This window comes from Agelaius phoeniceus, chromosome 5 (genome assembly GCF_051311805.1).
Source record: "Agelaius phoeniceus isolate bAgePho1 chromosome 5, bAgePho1.hap1, whole genome shotgun sequence".
NCBI lineage: Eukaryota > Metazoa > Chordata > Aves > Passeriformes > Icteridae > Agelaius > Agelaius phoeniceus.
Window position 1 is genome coordinate 40,618,358 of NC_135269.1, and position 23,897 is coordinate 40,642,254.

Sequence of the window (23,897 nt, forward strand, 5' to 3'; positions counted from 1 at the left end):
AGGGTCATCCCAGAGCACACTGCACAGGACTGCGTCCCACCAGTTCTTTAGTGTCTGCAGTGAGTGAGACTCCACAACTTCTCTGTGCAACCTGTTCCAGCGCACAGTCACCAGCACAGTAAAGAAGTTCTTCCTCATGTTCAGGTGGAACTTCCTGTACATCAGTCCCAGCCCGTTGCCTCTTGCCCTATGGCTTGGCTGAGATGGCCATTCTCCTGCCCAGAAGAGCTGCCTGTATCCTGCCGGCACGTCTCCCGCGGACGTTTCCCCAGCCCCCGGCGGCGCAGCGCGGAGCTCTTGCCCGCAAAGCGCCTTCGCGCGCGGCCCGGGGCGGGGGCGGGGCTTGGGGCGGGGCCGCGGCGGCCGCCCGGGCCACGTGACTCCGCCCCCCGCGCTCCCGGGTCATACGCCGGGGGCGGGGCGGGCCCGCGCGCTGCTGCTGCTCCGGCTCCGCGGCCGCTCCGCGCCTGTGGCGGCCCCGCCATGTCCCCCACCATGTCCCCCGCCATGTCCCCCGCCGCGCTGCTCCGGGCGCTGCCGCTGGCCGCGCTGCTGCTGCTCGGCCCGGCGTGGGCAGTCCGGCAGGCGCGGAGGCCCAACGTGGTGCTTATCCTCACCGACGACCAGGACGTCTGCCTGGGCGGCATGGTAACCCTGCGGCGGGGGGCGCGGGGCTGGCGGCAGTGTGGCATGGGGGGCTCGCCGCCCGCCCGGGTCTCGTACCGGGCTGTGGGACGGCGAGACCGAGCTCGGCGGGCGCGGTGTGGGGCGAGGGTCGCTCGGGGTCGCGCTGGGCCCAGCCCGGAGCCGGGCAGGGGCTCACTGCGGCCCGAGGCCAAGCAGCCCCGCGGAAGGAGCGTCACGGTGGGGATGGCACGGGTGGGATGAGCCGCTCTGCGGGGCTCGGGGCGCCGGGGCTGGGGCCTCTCTAGAACAGCCGCTGCAGACAGATATTCCTGTAAACACTCCACACTTGGGCTCGCTTGGGCCCGCTTGTGCAATCGCTGTGGCCACGCCAGGCCCTAGCGAGAAGGAAAGGGCACTCTTAGTGTCTTGCCGGGGTGGTTCCTAAAACCTGTGGTGTTGGGCCTTTTTCCAGGCAGCCTGCTTCAAGTCCCTGGCTTCACCTGGCATCCTTGCATTTTTAGCTGATACCTTTTTGGTGCTTTCCTTTCAGACCCCCCTAAAGAAGACTAACACTCTTATTGCCCAGATGGGAATAACCTTTGTAAATTCAGTAAGTGTTTGCATGAACGGTATGAACTTCTGAGGCGTGTGCGTTTACGTATTTTGTATCTTCGCTCATCTGAGGTCTCAAAAAATGCCATCAGCTTTATGAAACCTGTAGATATGGATGTGAGGTTTTTAAAACTCAATTGCTACCTACTTTTAGGTCTCAAAATGAATATAACTTAAGGGGATGTTCAAAATCTGTAGTTTCACTTTCTGAAAGCACTTGTGCTCACTTCCTTAATCTGTAAAGTAAAACTGTGTAGTCTGAATATTAAAAGAAGCTCCTCAAACTTTTCATCAACCTCATGCACAATGAAAAGTCACTTCACTCTTTTCATATTCTGGTGTACCTCCGTGGCTAAAATAATGGAGTGAGTCAACAATCAGTATTTTAGTGGCTTCTTGCCTAAAAGACCATGTCCTGTCTGGTGGTGAGAAGTTGAAGGGCATGTGCTGCAGAGGCCTGAAACTGGTTTCATGTGCAGTTTTTTACTAGTGAAAATACTTAAGGTATAATTCTGGGTGTCCAGGAAAAGTAGGTTTGACTGTTTAATATATTAGTCAACCTGTTAGCTGATATTTAAAAATTGTAAATTTTGGCATAAAATTGTTTTACTATCCAAGTCTTAAATCTCCTCATTCTGTTTTTCCAGTATGTCCCCAGTGCACTTTGCTGTCCCAGTCGAGCTAGCATTTTAACAGGAAAATATCCACATAATCATCATGTCGTCAATAACACTCTGGAAGGGAACTGTAGCAGCAAGTTGTGGCAGAAGATTCAAGAACCATACACCTTCCCAGCACTGCTCAAAGCTATGTGTGGTTATCAAACATTCTTTGCTGGAAAGTATTTAAATGAGGTATTTGGGGGTTTTTTTGTGTTTTTGTGGTTTGTTGTAAGAGTCAAGTGTTCACTGAGGCAAATTTGTGGGAGAACAGGTATTTTCAGAGCTCTTTTACAGCAGTTACCCAACACTTTATTATTGAGTCACTTGTATATGTGTGCTTTAGGTTTTTTGTCTTTTTAACTAGGATATAGTTTCTAGTAGTTCATAGTAAGATGTAAAATTCAGCACCGAAAGCTGTAAGGCTGTGTGTTCCTTTTGTGTGATGGATTTGGATTAGGAGCTGTATGAGCTACAGGGTTCTTAACGGCATGTTTTCTTTGCATCTCATGCTGGAAAACGGTGGGATAATAAAGCAATGGAACATGAATCTTCATAGCCAGGCACGGGTTTGTCTGCTGATGTTCCTGAGGGAGCAAGGGCAAGGGAAACTCAGCTGGCTTCCTCTGAGCATCCCTTGACTCAGCAGAGTCTCTCATGCCTGCTGTTAGGGGAGCCACGTAGATTGGAGAGGGCTGCCCTGAGAAAACCCCTTGTGTTGCTCTAAGGCACCCTCTGTTTTGAGTTTGGCACTGACTCAGCAGCTACTTTCCCTATTTTTCTTTCTTAAAGGCTAGTTGTTGTAGATTATTTGGCACTGAGGTGGCATTACTTGAAGTTCCTACCCCTCTTGGGGGAGGATGAAGGAAGCTGCTGGTCTGTGTGGCATTCTCTTTAGTATCTTGTGAACTATTATCACAAAGCCTGCAAGTGGCTTGTCACATGGATGTTTTGATCACTGCTCATTATTTGATATGTACATTATGTTCTCCAGGATCTCTGCATATTTTCACATGCAGAATGGAGCAGGGAGTAATATTTAAATTTTACTGATGGTTGCTAAGCTTTCAGTTACTGTCTAGTTATTGAACCCTGGTTTCTTTAATAGGCCCTCCATGTGTTTTTATATGCATATATATGTGGTTTTCCACATTCTGAAATTGAATTTGGCTTGACATGGTGTTGAATAAAGCACATGAATATGAAACATAATGTCTAGCTTTGATTCATCATAATTGAAACTGTGAGTCATGTTCTCTCTTTTTTCAGTATGGAGCAGAAGATGCAGGGGGAGTAGGTCATGTCCCTCCTGGATGGAGTTTTTGGTATGCTTTGGTATGTGACTTTTTCTTTTTTTTTTTTTAACAACTTAATTTTTGTTGCTTTATAATCCAACTCGTGTTCTAACTTTGCTGGTCATGAAAGAGCAGGAAAAGAACATCTAATGATTTAATGAAAATTTTCTTTCCCTTTTTCCTTAATTGTACATTGGATCTGTGGCTTTTACAAGGGTTACTCCTGTTGAGTGCCTGGAGAAAAGAAAGCCATTTGTAAAGCCAGAGCAGTGTGAGATAGCACTAAAACCAGTTTTGTTGATGGAGACCACTTCTGAGAATTTTTGCAGTATCCTTATGGCAAATGCTCATAATCTATTTTACAAATGCTCAGGGGCAATTAATTTGGGTTATTTCAATTAATCAACGTACATGTTGCTTTGAATAAGTATCTGTGTCACTTTTCTTTTTCACAGGAGAAAAATTCAAAGTACTACAACTATACTCTCTCAGTAAATGGCAAAGCACGAAGGCATGGCGAGAACTACAGTGTAGATTATCTGACAGATGTACTGGTAAGAAATTTTGCACTGTGTGGTACAGAAACTGCTTATGACCAGATAATGCCTCATGCTGGGGACTTGGGAAAGGCTGAGATAATTTATTAGGCAGTATTAATTCACAAATGGACAATTGTACTGTCGTGAGGGTGCGTGGCACTTATCAGCAAAGCAAGACCGAGTATATTTAAAAGTGACAGGCTTATGTTTGAGCTGTGCAGAGGAAAGGGGTTCCAGCCTTTTGCTAGCCAGTAGCCTCACTGAGGAGTTAATACTGACTGCTGTGCTGCAGGAGAAACAAGTAGGCAGAGATTTAAATTACTTCATACAAGGATATGTTTCATTATAATATGCAACTTCTGTAACAGATTAACTGGGCCAGGATTTCAGCAGGAAGCATGTAAAAATAAACTTCACACCATGTTTTGTTTCTAAGGTATTATGATGTGTTAGTATCTTGTAGTCTCCAACTCCATCAGTCTGATAACTTGTAAATATTAAAGCTTAATCAATCTTTCATAGTATATGAGGGCAATGTGTAGCTGTTCGGGGAGGTTTTAGCCTCTTTATCTGCATAAAATAAAGACAGGTAACAAAGATGTCAGATCCTTTAAGGAGGGATGGAAGAGTTACTTTAGCTCTCTCAAGGCCCTGTTTGGCAAGGGGCTGGGGGGAGGGGGGGGGATTGTCCCCCTGTCTGCCAAGCTGGAGTCATAATTTGATGTGCTGTTACAGTGTATAGGTTAGCACTCGCTGAAACTCTTCTCTAGAAATGTCTCCTCCTCCAGTCTTGTAGTGTTTCATTGGCACCCTGAGGAGTTTAATTCCACTGGGGGCTCAAATATAGACAGCTGCTTACTAGCAACAGCACTGATTGATGTTTCTTAGGGTACTGAACAGCTGTCTGATTAAATTTAGATTTACATTGTCTAAAGCTAGATTGGAATTGATAAGCCAGAAGTGAGACTATCCTATTACAGGCATTGTACTGGGTTTTTTTGATCCTTCAGCAGCTCGTAAGCATTTTGTCCAACAGGTCATTGTTGCATAAACTGCTTATTTGATACAGCAGTGCATCACAATTTTCAGCGTGTTACTTTCTTCCTGGAGTTACCAAACATGTAACCAGCATTCCAGAGACAGTGTTCAATTCATTTGCTGGGCAGTGCACAGGAATAAATTGCTTATGCAAAGTTCCTGTGTTGCGTGATATGATGCTCAAGCTTTCTTGTGTAAGGGCACCTGGGTATTTGAGTCTGGTATTAAGCATCCAAACACCTGAATCTTTTTACTGCACTTCTCACATGTTGCACTTTAAGCTCCTAATGAAATCAAAGTTGGCCACGCTATGAGTTTCTGAATGGTTCTTATCCTTTCATGACTCTGCTGACGTATAACTGAAGTTGAGCCCTTGTTGCTTAGATGCTAAATTTAGAAGGAAGGAAGAGGGAATTCCTGGTGTATTGTTTTTTTCCTTGAGAAAGAAAAGGATATCCAAAATGGGGTGTACTAATCAGGCAGGAAAAAAATGTTGCAAGATTTGAATACTGAAGAACTCATCTACAAGTAATACCTTTGAAGCTGTAATTTTAAAGGCTGACCTGGGGAAGTGAAAATGGAACTTGCAATTTCTTTTGACTTGCTTCTTGAAACTGTGTATAGGCTGAAACAAAAATGAAAGTGCAGTGGTGTGAGTGCATTTTGGCACTGTTCTTCACCAGACGTTCTGTTTTCAACCCTTGTAATCTTGCAGCTTGCTGTAGAATGAGCATAGGCTATAAACAGTGGGGCTGAATTTTTTTTTTTTCAGAACTATTGCTATTACTCAAGAAAGCTGAAGCTCTTAAACTGGGATCTGTCAGATGGCAGATAGCATCTTAAAGTCTCAGACTTGGACTGTGTTGAAGAAAGCTCTGATTTTACTTGATTAAACCAGAGTATAGGTGGATTTTGTTGTACTTGGAATAGGCCCAAACTTCTGATGAGCTTTCCAGGTCTAATTCATGCAAAGGTCTGAAGTAGAAAGTCGTTTGAAGATGTGAGAAAAATGATTTGTTTAACATGAGCCACTTGGGGTTATTTTTATTATGAACTGCTGTTCTAGACAGTTGTAGATGAGCAAGCAGTAAGTTTTTGAAATAGTTTAAATGTTTGCAGTATTACCGAGCTCTAAATAAGTTATGAATGTATAGTTTGGATTTGTCAAATAGCTGCTCTTTTCCTTTGAGGCATGACTTTTCTTCTCCAACAACACTTCACAGGCCAACATGTCATTGGACTTCTTGGAGTACAAATCTAATTTTGAACCCTTCTTTATGATGATCGCAACCCCAGCACCGCACTCCCCTTGGACACCTGCTCCACAGTATACAAAGAGCTTTCAGAATGTCAGTGCCCCAAGGAACAGCAATTTTAATATTCATGGCAAGGTAAGCGAACTAGCAAGAAGTGGTGTGGGTTATTCTCATTTGTGAGAGCAGAAGGCAGTGGCCCTGCCTTGCATGTTAGATTAAAATAGGCGAGTGCTATGACTACTGGTCGTTCAGTCATGTTAAATCGGTGTGTGTCAGGGTCAGATAAGTTTGTTGTGACTTTGAGATATTTGCACGCTAATGTCTTGTGAAAAAACAATACAGTGGCAAGAGTGATATGGTAGTATAATGGAATTATGATTGGTAAAGACAAAAAGTGCATTCGTGTCCCATTTCTAGACTCTTTTGAAGCTCTTTAAAATTTCTTATGATTGCACTTGGTATGTTCAGGGGAGCACATAGGCAATGTGCTACTCAAAGGCTTGGGTGAAGAATGGCAAGAGCCCTTTCTTCCTTCCCACATCTGCTTGTGGATGGGGGCAGTCCATTCCTTGAGCTCATGGCAAAGCTTCCCCAAGGTGGAAGCATGTCAGGTTAATCAGAGGACTCTGGAATCATGAACCATAGGGCCCAGGGTTAGTGAGTGCTTTGAAAACTTGTTTGCTAAAATAACCTAGTGTTACAGATTCAGACATCCTTGTGACAGGGCAGTACCTTCTACTGCCGGCAAATATGGCCAGATATGGTCTAGTTCAGACTAATCTGCTGCAATTTACTCTGCCAGTGTGTGAACTTCTCAAGCAGTTTATTTGGTGAAAACTTAGAGAAGTTTTTTATTTTTTATTCAAGTAATTTAAAATCTAGAACACATTGCTGTTCAGTGTTCATTTATTTAGCTTCAAGATTTGCTTCTAATCTTAAGACTGAGATAATGTTGCCTAAATCCTTATCAGCACCCCAGTCATACTTCAGGTCCCTGTGACTCCTGTAGTACAGAATGAGACTTGTTTTTAGCTGAAGACTCTAGCTTGCAAAATGACCATGTGCTCATCAGTATGATAAAGAAACATGAATGAAAGGACAGAAAAGGGCTGCAGGCAGTAACAAGTATTTTAGCCCAATCTTTTTAAGTTTCAAACTAGAGAATGGGAATCAAATTGAGGTTTTTTCTTCCATAAAGGGATTCCAGATTTGGTCTTAAGACTCCATTACTGTAATAAAGTGCTTTCAAAATAGTGATTTAGAAGTAACTTGACCAGTGAAGTCAGCAGCTAGCAAAATATGCACTGTGGAGTTCCTTTATGTGGTGTAAAAGCTCTGCCTGTGTCTGTATAACACAGAACAAAATGCTGGGCTTAATGTTTGGCAGTTGGTATCTGTGGATACAGCAGTTTTAATAGAGGAACAGACTAGCATTACCTTCCTTCCTAGACACAGCTAATGTGTGTTTATGCAGCTGGCAGTGTTGTGGTCTTGAAGCCTAAGTCTTCTTGGAACTTCAGTGTTTTCTAGAGCTTCACTGTCTAGGGCAAGCATGACTCCTGCAGTAGCAGTAAACGTAGCAGGAAATAGGCTCAGACCCTCACTGATGTTGTAATGCTTGCTTGACAGTGTTGGATTGTATAGTCTTGACTCCTAAAGAAATGTTCCCTCACTTCCTTGTACTGCATGTGGGCAAGAGCTACTAAGAGGAACCATTTAGGCAGAATCTTAGCATGGAAAATAGGAATTAAACTCTTGTATATGTCACTGGTCAGAATCTGAGTAGACCAGATGAGTTTTATCTAAGCTGTTCTAAAAGAGAAGTTGTTTAAGATATGTGTTGAGTATCTCCCTTGCAGGCCTTGTTTTTCCTGCATCAAAGCTCAGTTGTGTTCTGTTTCTTGCAACACACTGTATATTGTCTCAGTCTCCTAAAATTTCTCCAAGAATGGAGCTTAGAGGGGCAGCAGGATTGGTGGACTGCTTTGTATATAAATGCAAAAGAGACATGACAGGGAAGCAGATTTGAGAACTCTGAGTGTGAAGTTTATTGAAATCCACAAAGGTGTTTGAGTGCTGTGTGAAGATTTTGAAACTTCAGAGAAAGCTAAGAAGAATAAAATACTCAAAGAGGAGGATTCTGCTGCACTAGGTTGCTTACCTCCCTGATTTACCTAGTATGGTTGTGCTTTATGAAGCTCCTCTCCTAGGCACAGCCCTTGTGAAAGGAGCTGGTGCACTGGTGATATTGCCAGCTCCTTTGTTCTCTGAAGAACTTCTGCTGAGCTGAAGGTAGGATTTCTGCTGTATTTCCTTACTTTTTCCTCTCTCAACTGAGATAGACTGTGTCTCTCCAGAGAATTGTTTTACAGCTTCTATAAAAGAAACAGCTTAATGCAGCAGAATTAAAGTAAACTGGACATAGTATTAAGTCTCCATGCCAAAAATCTTTCCTTCATAGTCAAGAGCAGAAAATAGGGGAACTGAGATATGAGTCACTTTGTTGTGAGTCCCTAAAGCCTGAGCCCTTCAGTCATTTGCTTGTGACAGGAGGGAAATTGCATTACAAGAGGCTCTACACAGAGGAGTGACCACCTAAATACAGCCTTAAGCTGAGGGTGATGAGTGGGTCATCTCTGACCTACTAAATGAAAAATGTAAAGCTGCTCTGACATGACTGTTCTCTTTGTTCTGATTCCCACTAATACTAACTTTCAGGTTGTTCACAACAGACCTTCCCATGTATTTGTACAGCAGGTGATCCAGCTCAGACTGGTCCTTCAATGTGGGAGTATCACTTTTAATATAAATTACATCATCTCTGTTACTTTGGGGGTGTAGATGAGGAAAGAAAGGAAGGGGCTGTTTCTGAAAGTTGGGAATACATCTAGAAGAATCCATGATGCTGCAGCTAAAGAAATGCTCTTGGTTTGGATTCAAAATCTAAATAAAATAATAATGTTCTGTTCCATTCAGTAGTCACCAGCCCTGATTTCTTAGACTGCCAAGAATCTGATAGTGGCACTGTTACAGATATTTGAACTCACCTGTTTATAACTTTAATAATTCTAATTGCTTTGGGTGCAGGAGCTTTTGCCCACCTTGCTACCTGTTGAGATGATCGCCAAATTAGTCCCAAAAGTACCTCACTTCTGACAACCAAGTCCAATCTTACAATGATGCTCAATGTTTCACATTGCTTTCCTCACATCTTAGACTATCACACTTTTACCTCTGAGAGAGCCTTCCCTAGATCCTTTCAGAGTTTTCTTCCCTGAACTGCTTTGAAAAGATCCATATCTGTTTTCTTCACATCAAGGGCCAAGCATAATGGAGCTGTAATGTATTTTAATCTTGAAACTTAATTTTTACATGAACCAACAGGGAAAACCAAAGTCAGGTCAGTTTGATAGCATTGCCTGACTTTATCACAGGAATTGGTTTTGTAATTGCTCTAAGAAAGGCTTAAAACCTGATACTTCTCCCATACTCTAATCTTTGTTGGTTTTTTCTCTTTAGAACAAGCACTGGTTAATTCGACAAGCAAAGACTCCAATGAGCAACTCTTCAATACAGTTTCTTGATGATGCTTACAGAAAGCGGTAAGAATTTTTCTGTTGCTTAAGGTTTCTAATCAGAATTTATAAGGTGTGGATTTTTAAAAAAAGTTGTAGTAAGTCTCACAATTGATATCAGATTACCTCTAATAACAGTTGATATCAGATTATCCCTAATAGTTCTCTGACACTTGTCTCAGAAGACCTCCTGACTTTGTTTACATTTTGCAAAAAAACTTTGGCTTCAGAAATATCATATTCAAAAATGCTGCCATTATTTGTCACAAAAAAGACCAATTGCACCTGATCTCTCTATTGCTTTTCTTTCAGTCCACCACAGGGTTTTATTTAAAAATGGCCTTACCTTCTACTTCACTTAATTCCAGTTTCTTACATGATGTACATCAAATGTAGTTGATCTGTCTGCCAGCTGATCTGATTTATTAATCTTGTCTCTCAGTCTGTACATGGCAATGTACAGGCCAGGGCAAGTGCTAGATTCCTTTTTATAAAGGGGATGTGGTGAATAATGTGCAGACATGACTTGTTCCCTTTTTTAATAAAGAGCAAGGGTAGTTTTTTGCACCACATATGCTTTCTTTAAAAGTCTTTAAACAAACATCACCTAAAGTGTTGATCTGCATTTTGAGCTGTTACCAGGCATTGTCTTGTCACTTTGAAGATGGAAACCCAATATTTTTCAGACTTTTGCTTTATAAAACATGAAGGTAAAAATTATGCAACAAAATTTTAAGCTGAGAGACAGCAGAATCCGAGAATTGACTAGCTGTAGTTAGTTCAGCATGATACTAGTCTGTAGAGGGTAGTGGAAGCAATCACTTTTCTCAGCAGCAAATCCCATGACAAAGAAAAGAACTTGTAGCTGTCAAAGGCTTTAGATATACTGAAATAATGGACCCTACCATTACATGAGTAATACAAAACAGCTGGTACAGTTTTCAAGCAGAAAGGATCCCATAAAGACAACTAACTTCATGGTTGTTTTGCATTTTAATATTTAGCTACATATAAAGAACTAATAACAAATGACCTTGCAGGAGACTCTTTGTCACTGTGACGTTTCAAGGTTTGTCTTCACTGTGTCCAGATAAGGAGTAATCAGCATTTTGATGTCTTTCACAGACACTACAGAAGTCAACAAGAACTGAATACAAACAATGTATTTCTATCTTTAATTGCAGCCTTTAAAATAGTATAGTAGTCTATGAAGTTTGTTTTCAGGATTTGTAAACAAAATAATTCACTTACAGTGCATATGGTGCTGACTGGAAGCAGGGTATAAGTGCCCTACTTGCAGTCAGGTTATTCCAAATTGTTCACAGTCAAATGTGAAGTACTTTGTTTCTGTATAGGTGGCAAACTCTGCTGTCAGTAGATGACCTGATAGAGAAACTCGTGAAGAAATTGGAAGTGAATGGAGAGTTAGACAACACATACATCTTTTACACATCAGACAATGGCTTCCACACTGGTAAGATTTTCACTGCTTACTGCTTATTTGTAGAGGATCCAGGAATTGCATAACCTTTCACCCTCGTGACCACTCCAGAAAATGGGAGCAGCAGCTGTAGAAACCATACATGTCAGAAGTACTGATTTGAATTGCGAAACAATCTGGAGTTGTAGTGTGGGGTGTTTGGGATTTCATTGGTATTTTTTGGGGTTTTTTTGGTTGTGGTTTTCAGCATTAATTTTTACTAGTGTATCCTGGTGTGCATAAAATTAGGAGAGAAATATAAAGGAAGGGTCTCTGTGTTCTGTAGGAAGAGTTGTTATAAGAGGGTTATCCAGTAAAAATATGTCAAAGACTTGTCTGTATCATGTTGTACAACTAGAAGTGCAGTATCTAAGCTGTTAAGCTTTGTTAGATATGGCTTATACTTTGAAGTTATCTCTGCTGTCCTCCAATTTGTTAATATAGTTCAGGTTAACAACCTCTCTTTTTTAAAAAGGGGCTGGTGGTAATAATGTGCCCCTAACAGAGGGGGTGGAACTAGATAATCTTTGTAAGGTCCTTTCCAACCCAAACCACACTATGGTAGCACAAGGCTGATAATGTAAGCAAGAAGCCATTTAACTTTTCCATCTTCTCTTGTTTAGGCCAGTTTTCTTTGCCAATAGACAAACGGCAGCTCTATGAGTTTGATATCAAAGTTCCATTGCTTGTTCGAGGACCAGGGATAAAACCAAATCAGACAAACAAGGTAAGAAAGAAGTGGAATCCCAGTACAGATTTATTTTTAATGTTGTTTCACAGTTACCACTTTAGCTGCTGATTTGTTGCCCTGCATATATATGTATCCATAAAATGAAGTACACAGAGTGGAAGAAAGTGCAAAGGCCTCCTCATAAAAAAGCTGTCTGTTCCTGCTTGAATCAAATTAAGGCATTGCAGGCCACAAAAGCAAATTATTTTGAACTCACTTTCCAAATTCTCTACCACTGCTTTTCAATGTTACAGGGATGATTAGCCCATAAAAATGAAATTAGGTAGTGTTTAAAATAGGTTCTGAACTTCTGAAGTTAAGTTCTTCTCATCCTGCAGATGCTTGTTGCAAATATTGATTTGGGTCCCACTATTCTGGATATTGCGGGATATGACTTGAATAAGACCCAGATGGATGGGATGTCACTGTTGCCACTGTTGGTAAGTAGGGACAGGGATAGTAACCTACAGTTCTTGGAGGGGTAATTCTTCAAAGTCAGTGTTACTTCCTTTGATAGATTAGGTTGACTCATAACCCAGATTCTTCCTTTGATGTTGTTTTCAAGTGGGATGCTCATAGCTGAATAAAAAAAGTAGGTATGTTTCAATGCAGATGTATTTTCATAAGCACTACAACTTTGTGGTCATATTCCAATAGAAAGTTGTGTCATCCTTTGGATAATTCTCACATTTGTAATAATTCCGGTTTTGAAGCCTGTATTTTGTTTCCATCTTACATTCTCCTTCCCCTTTTCCTTAGCTTTTCTCAGCATAGGAATAGGAGAAAAGCAGACTGTTCTCATTAAATCTTTGGTTTGACTCCATTTTCAGTAGAACTGGTGTTTCCTGCCAAACTCTAAAAGAGAGTGCATGTGGTTTTATAAAGTAAACTTGACCTTTCTAAGAGGTGAGCAGAAGCCTATTTAAATAAAGCTGCTTGCAGGTGATCTGTTTAGTTTTAATTAAATTTAGTCTATAAATTGAAGGCAGCTTACTTGGAAAGTAAGCTTGGAAAGATCATCCAGACTTCAAATGGTGCTTTGGTCTTTAAACCTTGTATCCAAACCTTAAGCTGTTCTTTAGACAGAAGCAGGTAAAAGGCACCTGTTCTAAACTCTGGTGGAATCAAATTTGAAACTCATTCTTTTGCTGCATATGCCTGTGGTGGTGCTGTATATTAACTGTAAACTTTCATCTTCCTCCGTCTTTTAAAATGCAGCTACAAATAGACCAGCTTAAAACCTAGTTGTTTCTTAAAGCTGTTTCTTTTTTTATTTGGTTGGTTTTTTGCCAAGGGTATCTTTTTTCCATCTGTTGTGGTAATGTGATACAAATCAAAGGGAAACAGCCTTGTTGCAGGGATCTTGTCTGTAGGATAGTAGTATTTGGTCATGTGGCTCCTACTTGGTACTACTGCATGATCTTTACAAATTGAAGATAGTATTTTAAACCCTCACAGGAAGGTGTACTAATATTTTTGGTTTAATCCTTGTCTTCAGTTACACAAGACCTTCTAACCTAAAGCTAATTATTTAAGACTGATACTGCCTAGTAAGCAGTGGACAGTGTTAGTGTTATTCCAAGCATGGAGAATTTTTTCTATTTCACATTACAGTAGATACTAAGTTGTGTTAATCTCTTGTAGAGAGGAGACAAAAATGTCACGTGGAGATCAGACTTCTTGGTGGAGTACCAAGGAGAAGGATACAATGGCAGTGATCCTACCTGTCCTGGCCTAGGACCTGGAGTCACAGTAAGTAAGACAAGATCTGTTAATATTAGAGACTAGCTGCTGAATTAAACCTGTTTGTGTGGGCTAACCTGGTTCTGTATGGAAGCTCCCAGTGTGTTGGTAAGTAGGAGCCAGCTCTGTAGCTCCTGTTAGCATTTCACAATTGGAAGGAGATGTCCAGCCATGTGGAACTGGTATGTCCATATGACCAGAGAGATCACAAAAACCCTTTCAGTGGGAATCTATGGAGCCTCAGGGCTGGAGACTGTTTCATGAAGGTGTGGGCTTAAGTCAAGTGTGTGACAATGACATAATGTTCTTTCTAAACTTTCAGTAACCTGCACAATTGCACAATTCTTGTTTGTGGTTATTATTTAAGTCACTAGTTACTCTCTAAATTGAAGCAGTTTGCTTTGCTTTACTAAAGTAAAGCATCCCATTGGTGCTGTCTTCAGTAGTGTGTTGTGCTGTTCTCTTCTGTGTATGTACATTTGTTTCCCAGACAAAATGCACTTAGTCATGGTGAGTTTAATAGCAACACTGAGTTTTTGCTTAAAATCCCCAGTGGAAATTTGCACGTGTTAAATTAAGATCTGGGTGTTCATCTGTTAGCTGCAGTTAGCATGAGCTGGTACAGACTCTAGGAAAAGTTCATCTTCTGCCCTGAAGTTGTTGTTTGCTGCTTGCCTCACAGCACTGCTTCCCAGACTGTGTGTGTGAAGATTCCTATAACAACACATATGCCTGTGTAAGGACCCTGTCAGCTGCCTGGGACCTGCAGTACTGTGAGTTTGATGACCGGGAGGTAAGTCTGTCTGACTAGCAGATGTCAGCTGTGCACAACCTGTGTCTGTCTGCACTCTTATCAGCTCTCAAGGTTTCCATGAAGTACTCTGAAAGGCAGACTGGCATTGCTTGCAGGATAAACACTCAAGTACTTATCTCCTATTGTGAATGTTTGACCAAAACTGTAGTTGAACTGCAGGGTTTTGGGAAAAAGGGGTGTGGGAGGGGAGTGAGGCCCAAACTATGATTATTACCTTCTGGTATCACCTAACAGCCTCACAGGGAGCTGTGCTGGGCTGGTTTCAGTTCTCTCTCTTAGCCTAGCTCCATGTAGCATTCTCTTTTAAGCAACAAATATTTTCTGATACCATAAACACAGCAGAGGTTCAACTCTTTTACTTGGAAAGACCTGAAATTCCAGGTTAATAATTTCTTACCTATTATTTCCTTGTTTGTCTGGCAAAAATAGTGGTGCAATTACAACTGTGAGAAAGGTCTCTGACCTTATCTCGAGTAGTTTGGGTATAAGGGACATAACGTCCCCCCTTCAGAGGCTGCTCAGGTTTCTCTACAGGAGCACGTGCTGTGCGTACAAAAGGTGGTGTGTCACGGGGCTGATCTTGAGTTGTGCTTGTTTGCACACAGCTGCTCCAACAAGCATGTGGGGCTTGAGGCAGCTGGGTCACAGATCTAACAAACTGTGCTGGCAGCAGCTGTGCAGGCACTGCATGAACAGCAGGTATGCCCAGTAACACGTACCACACAACATGTTGTATGATAGTCTACAATGAGCAGCTTAAGCCAGGGGAGGAAATCCCACAAGATGTTTTTGCAGTTAGTGTCAAAAGCTGTAGAGGAAACCAAAATATCAATTAGCAGACCCTTGACTTCAGTTTTCCCCTTTCTGACAAACGATGATCAAGTTAAACAAGTCTCGTGGATTTCTTTGTAAAAGTAGTCTCCAAAGTTGACTCAATAATACTCTTCATGTCACTTTGGGATTTTTCTACTAAGAAGGTATGGCTGTGGCATTTTTGGATCACTCTGCATACCTGAGCTAGGTGGAATAACACCAACAGTATGGGAAAGGTGCAACAATGTGGCTTCTATAACCTTGCTGTGAACCTTGTGAGAAAAAGGCCAAAGTCTGTCTGATATGTCTTTATCAAAGTTAGACACAACTCAGCCAGTTTTTATCAGTATCATCTGCAGTCAGGCCTCTTACTCTAGCACAGACAAAACCACAGCTAAATTCTTGAGATACTATTGACCAGTATTTGTCCCACAGATGTGTCTAGAGATTTAATGTACCAAAAAACAAGTCTGCCCTAAAATCCTCCAGACAAAACTCAAATTACATGCATGCAGAATAAGCTTTTTCTGTTTGAGGCTGTAGCATTCTTGTATTCAGCTATTTCTTACATGAAGTTAAGACACCTGTCTCGGTATGATAGCTCTAAGTAGCTAATGAGTGTAGAATGTTGATGTGATGGTCATGAAATAAAGTTATTTTGAGATCCATTAGTGAAAAGACTGCCAGCTTAGGCAAGGCCTCTTACTGGAGTCTTACAGTCATAAGACAAGTGTTGGAAAAGAATCTGCTGTGACAGGTGAGTACTTTGGATGAAAGTAAAAACTTTTCCAACAAAACTGTGCTACGGCAAAACTTTGGCTGCTGCAGCAGAGTTCAAACTAACATCTGAGACTGTGTGCTGCCATGAAGCATTCTTCCCAAATAATAAGACTGTTAATTAGCATTCAGGACTTACTTAATACAGTGCAGGAACTTTCTTCTACAGGTGTTTGTGGAAGTGTATAACTTGACTGCAGATCCACACCAGATCAATAACATTGCTAAAACAATTGATCAAGAAATTCTAGAGAAGATGAACTATCGACTAATGATGCTGCAGTCCTGCTCAGGAGCAACCTGCCGCACACCAGGTGTCTTCGATCCAGGGTAAACACTGTAACACTTCATTACTGTAACACTTTGAAATATAACTATGCAGTTTTTAAATTCAGCTTTATAGAGGGTTTTTGTGATGTACCTACTGGCTTTTTAATAGAGATGTTTGCTTGATGCTGCTATTTTTTAATGGTTAATCTGTATTTTAGCTTACCATGTATAACTTGGATGATTTGATACTAGTACTTTAATGTTGTCAGACATTGTTGACTTAGCACAACTGTACACTTTTGCTGTTTTGAATAGGCAAGAGACTGACCTCAGGTTTGCCTGCAAACCAGGAAAAGTTCTGCTGGTTTCTCTAGGCAGATATTTTCCAAGTACTAGCTCTGATTGTTCCTGTAGATGCTCTTTGCAAGATTGTTTCCTGAGCTCTCTGTATTACCTGTTGGAAGTAAATAGCACTTTGTGCCTCAAAACTCAGTCACTGATCATTTGCACCAAAGCTTTTTAAAGCAGTATTTAAAATGTCCTTATAGTGTCCTTAAAGTGCTGCATAAGTTTGTCATTTGGGACAGCAAAGCTTTCTGTTAGAATGTAGCTCCTGAACGCTTGATGCTATACATGCCCCTATGCTGCCTGTACATTGTAGCTAGGATTTATTTCCTGGGAGACTCAGCTTTTTGGTTGCATGTTGTTACAGTTTATCTGTTGTAATAGCACTGCAGTGTACTGCTGAGGAAGCAGCTTCTCACAGAGCCTCGTAGCAGAGCTCTTCCAGCACAAAGCTCTGTTGAAGTGCTGGTCCCTGCAAGCCAAGCAGCTGACACTGACTGTGTTTGTTCCTCTCTACAGGTACAGGTTTGACCCACGGCTCATGTTCAGCAATCACGGCCTGCGGGCTCGGAGGTTTTCTGCACAGTTCTTGTAAAACCCTGAAGGGCCTCTTGCAATGGGCTCCTCCAAACCAGTTCCTCCAGTGACTGCAGCAGGTCTGTCTCTGTTAACTTTCGCTGATTACAGCTGGAAGACGTTTAATGGGCTTTTCAAACCCCGTTTGGAAGGAAACCCCTTGTCTTTAGCTGGTTGCCTTGTGCAATATATATATATATATATTTTACAGCTGAACTCTAACTGTAAATTGTTAGACACAGCTAATCTGTCTTGCTCAGATCGTTGATTACCACCTTTGTCTTTCAATTACCTTTTCATATCACAGGCACAGAGGTGAACCTATGTCTATGAATCTGAACAGTTTATTTTGTTCTAAAAAATAAGTAAATGTGTATTTGAGTCAGGTTAGATAGGCAGGTGCTATTGCACAGTAATGCTCACCCATATTCAGTGTCACAGACCTTAAAATCTGTGCTTAATTATAGGTTTCCTGTATTGAGCTCCAGGCTGTTAAGGACAATAGCAACCTAGCCCAAAAGAGAGTAGAAGGGCATTAGTCAAAAGTGTAGGATCTGAGCAGCAAGTGTCTTGTACAGAATTAAAATCCATCTACTAAATAGTCTCTTTCAATGAGACCACTTTGAGATGAGACCAATGAATTTTGTAGGACAGCTTTGGTAGCTTGCAAACAAGAATGTAATTTCAGCCTCCTGGTTTTAAATGCTAGGCTGGGTTACTGTGTACTACTGAAAAACCTTTTAGGGTTTTAGACTGACTTCCTAGTGAGTTAAGAGACTGTTGATACTAACAAGAATTCAAGTAAGTGTGCCTGTGCTTTGAGCTAACTCTTCAGTCTGTTTTAATACACAAACAGAAGTAATACTAAAATAAACAAAATCCAACAACCAGGGTACCACAGTAGAGATGATCTGTTTCTAACCTCCAAATGTCTTGAATTGTCTAACTTCTTATGTTGATTAGATTCTTGAAGGTAAATTATTTTGAAAGCAACTAGATAAAAATAAATCCTAGAATCATTGCTCACTAGACATTAGGCTAAGAGCTATTTTAGGCAGTTTAAATGCTTCATAGAGTGTTGCTTTTTGATTGAGGCCTAACTACTAGGAACCTTCAAAAAGTGGCCTTCACACCAAAGGTCTGCATGGCAGAAGTCACTTGGTTTCCCTCCAAAAGGGTGATGCCTTTTCAGCCTTCTGATTAGGCTTATCTGAAATGCAGCCATCATGTGCACCCAAACTTCAGTATCTTTCTAAATCTTGAAAAACACACAAACTTGCATTACCATGCAACTTCTGTATAGATTCACTGGCAAAACACCATCTGGAAACACTGAATTATGGATCTTCTGCAAGACAAGTTGTGTTGCTTGTGGGCAAATCAACTCTGTTTTCAGGCATGATAATCATTCCCTTGTCAAACAAACTGTAGCAAAACTATTTAGTGTTCAGTTATTTCACATCTCTTACCCCAGTAGAGAGCATGATTATTTTAACCAATCATTAAGTATGCAACAAAGTATGACTAAAAACTGTGAAGATGCATACCCCAGTGTGCAGATCCACCAACTGGATACAAGCAATGCTACAATAAAGTAAGTTGAATTTTCTTGGCTTTTAGTTCTAAGGCACAGAAGTCCTTAATGTAGCTTAGAGTTGCAAACTTCTGTGGTGGTCTACAGGCTTGGTTTTTATAGAACTTTTGTTTCAAATCTCTCAGAAGTGACCAAATATTTGGAAGAAAAAAAAAAGCTTGAAAGGTAATGTTTCAGCTGAGGCATCTGTATAAATGCAGAGGGTTTTGGATAGTCAGACTCCTTACATGCTTTCAAAAACTCAGGACTTTTTTTTTTTTCTCAACTACAGCTGTAGCTTTATCCTGCTTTTTGTTTCTCAAGCTTTAGTATTGGCCATCAGTATCCTTTATACACTGTTTTGTCTCTAGAAACCAAACCAAAGTTGTCTTCATGCTCCCAAGGGTTTTCTTACTGAGCTCATGTAGGTAGTGTTTTGCTTGAAGAATTCTAGCAATTCAGACCTGTTCTTTGTTTAAACTTCATTTTGGTAGCTGTGTGGAGGCTACTGTGAAATACATGGACTGCTGCACATTAAACCCTCATCAGTCCTATCAAATCTGGGTCCTACATCAAGTTTCTGCTTAAGTTTCAGTGCAAGTAATGTGCATTTTGTTGCTCCTTATTAGAAAAAAACTTCCTTATGAGTACAGAAATGTAACTCTAATACAGTCTTTTCTTAAAGTGATTTTAAGCCCTAACAAGGACATGTTCTTTTGAATTAATTTATTTTTTGCCTAATTAGTAATATGAAAGTTGACAGAATTGATGCAGATTATTCAGTATGAGTGACCAGATGTTTTACCCAAATTAATACTCTTGCTGTCTGCACATACCTGTAAAGCATTTCATTGCAAGGCTCAGTAATTTAACACACTCACTGTCAGAGAACCACACTATACCTGAATTCTGGCCTAGGTAGTAAATGTTCTATTAAACTAAAATTCAGAATTAAATTAATCAGTCCTTACTTAGTGGGTTAGAAGAATATTTGATTCGCTCCCACTTCTGATAAAGACTTGAAAATTGTTAAGCATGTAGTTAAAGGAAGAACAGGAACCAAGAGCTGCCTGCCTTCCATTGCTTTTAGAGCAGTTTATCACTAGTGTCTGTTGCCATAAAGCAGTTAATTCTGAGTATTTTTACAGCCACAAATGAACAGTGTTAATTCTTATCCTTGATAATTAAAAAAACCACTATGAAGGATCTTTGACTCTTATCCAGATCTAATTCCCAACTAAGTTATTTGAAAACTAAATGGTCTTTCTGGATATTCCCTTTCATGTGTTATTTGACCATGGCTGCATCTATACCTGGTTATGGAAGGCATTCATGTTAAACGTACAGAGTTTTAAATAAAGGGCCTTACTGGTACAGAGTTGAGTTTAAATAAAATGTGATCATGTTTTTTACTTTTTTAAAAAATCATTATTACCAAAAGCAGAGCTGTGATTTTTTTAATGATCTGATCTGGTAAAGTAGATACTATACAGGGAGAAATACAATTAATAACTTCCTCATGTTACCATAAATCAAACCAACATTCATTATCATCACTTCAGCATAAGTGAATACAGCCAGTACCTGTTTACCCAACGTGGGCCCAGAAAACTGGGCATCTTCATTTTGGGGAATGTAGCAGGAACATGTACATGGAAACACCCAAAGCAGGTATAATACCTTTTCAATCAAGTTAAATTTGAGACTGATTCATCAAGCTGATAACAGTATATGAACATAATGAAACAGCTGTCATTTATTGTGATTCAATTAAAATGAATTATCTTTGTATGTCTCTCTGTATGTGAGCATACTTTGCTGTAGCATGTTGTGAGTGTATTTCTGCTGTTTTGAACATCTATTTAGAAAGTGCCCTTCCAGAGGACCCTGTTCACTGCTGCACTTTTGAAGAAAGAAAAAATAAACTGCCTATCAAACTTCCTATCTTTGTTACTGAGCTTGAGTCAAACTTTCCTACAGGAATAAGCTGTGTCATGTGTGTAATGGCTGAATTCCTATTTTATAAGCCCTTAAAAGCCTCTGCTTTACTGCCCTCCTGCCTATAATGGGCTACTTCATATGGCCACAGGGAATCTTATTAGTGTCTAGCAGGATACCACCTGACTACTTTGCACCTGAGGTGAGTGAAATAGAAGCTGTACTTGCTTGCATTTCCTTGGAAACCTGTGTAGTTGAAGAGATGGAAAACAGAAAGCACAATGGAGAAACTGCTATTCATAATTAAGAGTAATATGTTCTGCCCCAGGAAAGAGGAAGACTGAAATCCCATGTGAGGCTTTTTCCAAAATGGGAACTGTGACCAACAATAAGATACATGCTACTTCTTCACCTCCATCCCTGTTACAGAGCTGAATTTGTTGGATGATTCTGTTTAAAAATACATTTCCTGAACTGTAGAAGGTGGTGACTTGGTACACCTTTAACCTGTTTAAGTCTGAGGCTTTCACAAGCTGTTAAAACATGTATTTCTGCATTTTATTTGTATTTCTGCTTAACCATGTGGGTATCAGTTTCATTTCTCCTTCAGCAGGGCAGTACAGTATTCCATTAAGTAGACAAAAATATTTAATGGCTGCCTGCACATTGCTTGCTTTCTTTTGATGTTCCAGCTTATGAAAACTATAAAGTTTACTGTAGCACCACAAGAAAGGGCAGCTCTGTATTACTTAGACATTCCCAGCACTGACAGCCCAAGTGACACTACCATTAGAGTTATGGAAGCTTGCCACATCATCTTGTCATTAATTTCTAAGAACAAGCCGCATTTGTGAAGAAAATTGCTGTTACAAGGCTAAAGGAATCACCTCTTTTAGAAAAAGAAATACACAGCCTTAATATTTCATTCAAGGGATGGAGCAGGGGAATTCCATGATAAGAAAGAAAGGGCAGTGCTAATCTATTGCTTTCCAGATGCTGCTCTAGTCAGATTCAGCTGTCAGTATTTTGCTAATATCCACTGAACTGTGTTTAGAGCTGTGGTCCAGTAATTGCTCAGAAATCTCAGAGTAACCTGCTTTCTCAAGGTGTTGAAGTTGTTTGAACTTACTCCAGCTGCCAAAACCCACCCATTTTCTAAAAACAGGAATAAGAGGGACTTGATAGAACTCAACTGAATCACCCACTTCATTTTTCCTGTGCAAATTCTAGGGAAAAGCCAGCTGCATGACTCTTGCTTGGCAAGAATGACGTTATAGATTCCTATGGGTTGTGCAAAGGCATCAAGGACGAGACTCTAAAGATTCATGGGGATATTCTCATGCTGTTGATGAAAATCAGTGAAAGCACCAGCAGAGTTTACATGAGCTACCTTGGTCCTGAGGCTTCTGTCAGGACAGAAGTTAGCTTCTGTTATCAGCTAACTAAAATGGGCAGTAGATGAAAGGAAAACATTACAATGACTGATCCAAACCAAGAACATAGAGATCTTCTCTTACAACATGAAAATCCTAAGCAAAAAAATCTGCGTGTTGTGGTTTTGCTTAGCCTGTCATGTTTTAAAATAATACCCAAAACATCTAAGTCTGACACTACAGGGCTAGCTACGGTTTTTACCGGATACCTGCTTAGTTGTTTTTCTCCTCTGCTTTTGAAGTGTTCAAATTAACAAGGCAAAAACCTCACAAAAGTATTTCAGGTCTTTTGAAATGGTGTAGTAACTTCAAAAACTTCTCTGCAGAGTATTAAAGAAAAAACACCAGCAGCAATTAAGCCCCACCTTTAAAAAGAGTGTCCTCCTGCCTTGGGCTGCTCCCGGCTCTGAAGCAGCACAATGCACATGACCTATCCTAGACCTACTGTTCAACAAAACACACTTGTAGTGTAAAGTCTGTTAACTTCCTGGAAATGCTCCTCTGATACATCTTTTATTTACATAGATTGAACTAAGGTAGATGTTGTGTTCTTTCTATGTGACCTGCATTTTCACTCAGCCTTGTTTACATTCAACAATGAGTGCTGGCTTCTAACATGTGTTAGAAAATACTCTGTACAAATTATCCTGCCTTTCTCCACCAGAATTACTAAAAGTTCCACAAAGAACCAAAGAACCGCAAGTTCTGACTGTGAGTGCTCATTTGACAAACCAGAGCAGATAAAAATACAGAAGTGTCTAACATCTGCTCACTCACATCTATGGAAAAATGTTAGGAGCAAAGAGGGCAGATTCTGGAAGTATCATCTGACAAGTCTAGATTAAAAGAACTGTCTAGGATTACTGGCATACAGAAAGCACCTGTTTAAATGAAGGGAGAGCTTCAGAGCCAGTGTTCTAATACAACTTTGCCTGGGAATAAAACCAAGAGGCTGAACTTTGCTGTCATAAAATCTACTGGCATTCTAATTCCTCCTGAGACATGCTGGAAACAGCTGAAATTTCTGATCACATTCCAGATTCTGTATTTAAAGAGAGAAATCTTAGACTTGTAATGCTATTTTCTCTCATGCTATGTGCAAGGCCACAATGCTATATTTAGGTTTACAGAGTTAGTGAAGGGAGTTTTGCACTCTACTTCTCTCACTGGTATTCATGGTAAAGTGAAGGCAAAACAGAACTATCTTATCTGTAATATCCTTATTCATATGGAAAATGCACGCAAGAAAGACAGCACCAAGTTAGTACTTTACACAGCATCATAAAATGTTTGATTTGGCAATTGCAGGAATAATCCTTGGATTTAAAAAAAACCTTCAAAATTCCAGTTGTGAACACTGCCCTTCCCAAAAGTTGTAGAGGGAGAGGTAGAGAACAGAAAGTGCAATAAGAAGACAATTTTTAAAAACCACCCTTGAGGAAAGCAGGAAGGAAACTGCTTGAGAAGCCATTTGCTAGTACTGGGTGCCTCAGTGCAGGGTGTTGGGCTGGGTCCCTTTCAGGCCTACACTGCTGCAACTGAAAACACTTCTAATTTCAGCTTGCACAAAGGCAAACAAGAACACTCTGGAATTACCTCTCACCTTGCTAGCTCATAGCACAGGAAGGTGCTTTTCAGACAAACATGTCCTGGCCTTTGCAGTATTTCCTTGAAAAATACCACAGAACGAGTGCCAGCAGCCAGGCTCCGTGTCTGGAGTGCTTGGCTCAAACTGCTCAGAACTGGGCGTTGCCTACTTCTCCACACTGGCTACTACAGCAATCTCTTTTGCCCACTCACACAT

At 40.7% G+C, this 23,897-nt stretch overlaps 1 protein-coding gene across 1 annotated transcript; it reads left to right on the forward strand.

The window, feature by feature from the left end:
- Positions 1-391: 391 nt before the first annotated feature.
- On the forward strand, positions 392-20,664 carry GNS (glucosamine (N-acetyl)-6-sulfatase). The gene is made up of 14 exons (XM_054631590.2): positions 392-648; positions 1,178-1,237; positions 1,887-2,093; positions 3,168-3,233; positions 3,649-3,747; positions 5,994-6,161; positions 9,546-9,628; positions 10,957-11,075; positions 11,705-11,808; positions 12,150-12,251; positions 13,456-13,563; positions 14,237-14,347; positions 16,128-16,288; positions 17,093-20,664. Exons 1-14 carry the CDS (start codon positions 484-486, stop codon positions 17,166-17,168), a joined length of 1,629 nt encoding a protein of 542 aa, XP_054487565.2. The 5' UTR covers positions 392-483; the 3' UTR covers positions 17,169-20,664.
- The last annotated feature ends 3,233 nt before the right edge of the window (positions 20,665-23,897 follow it).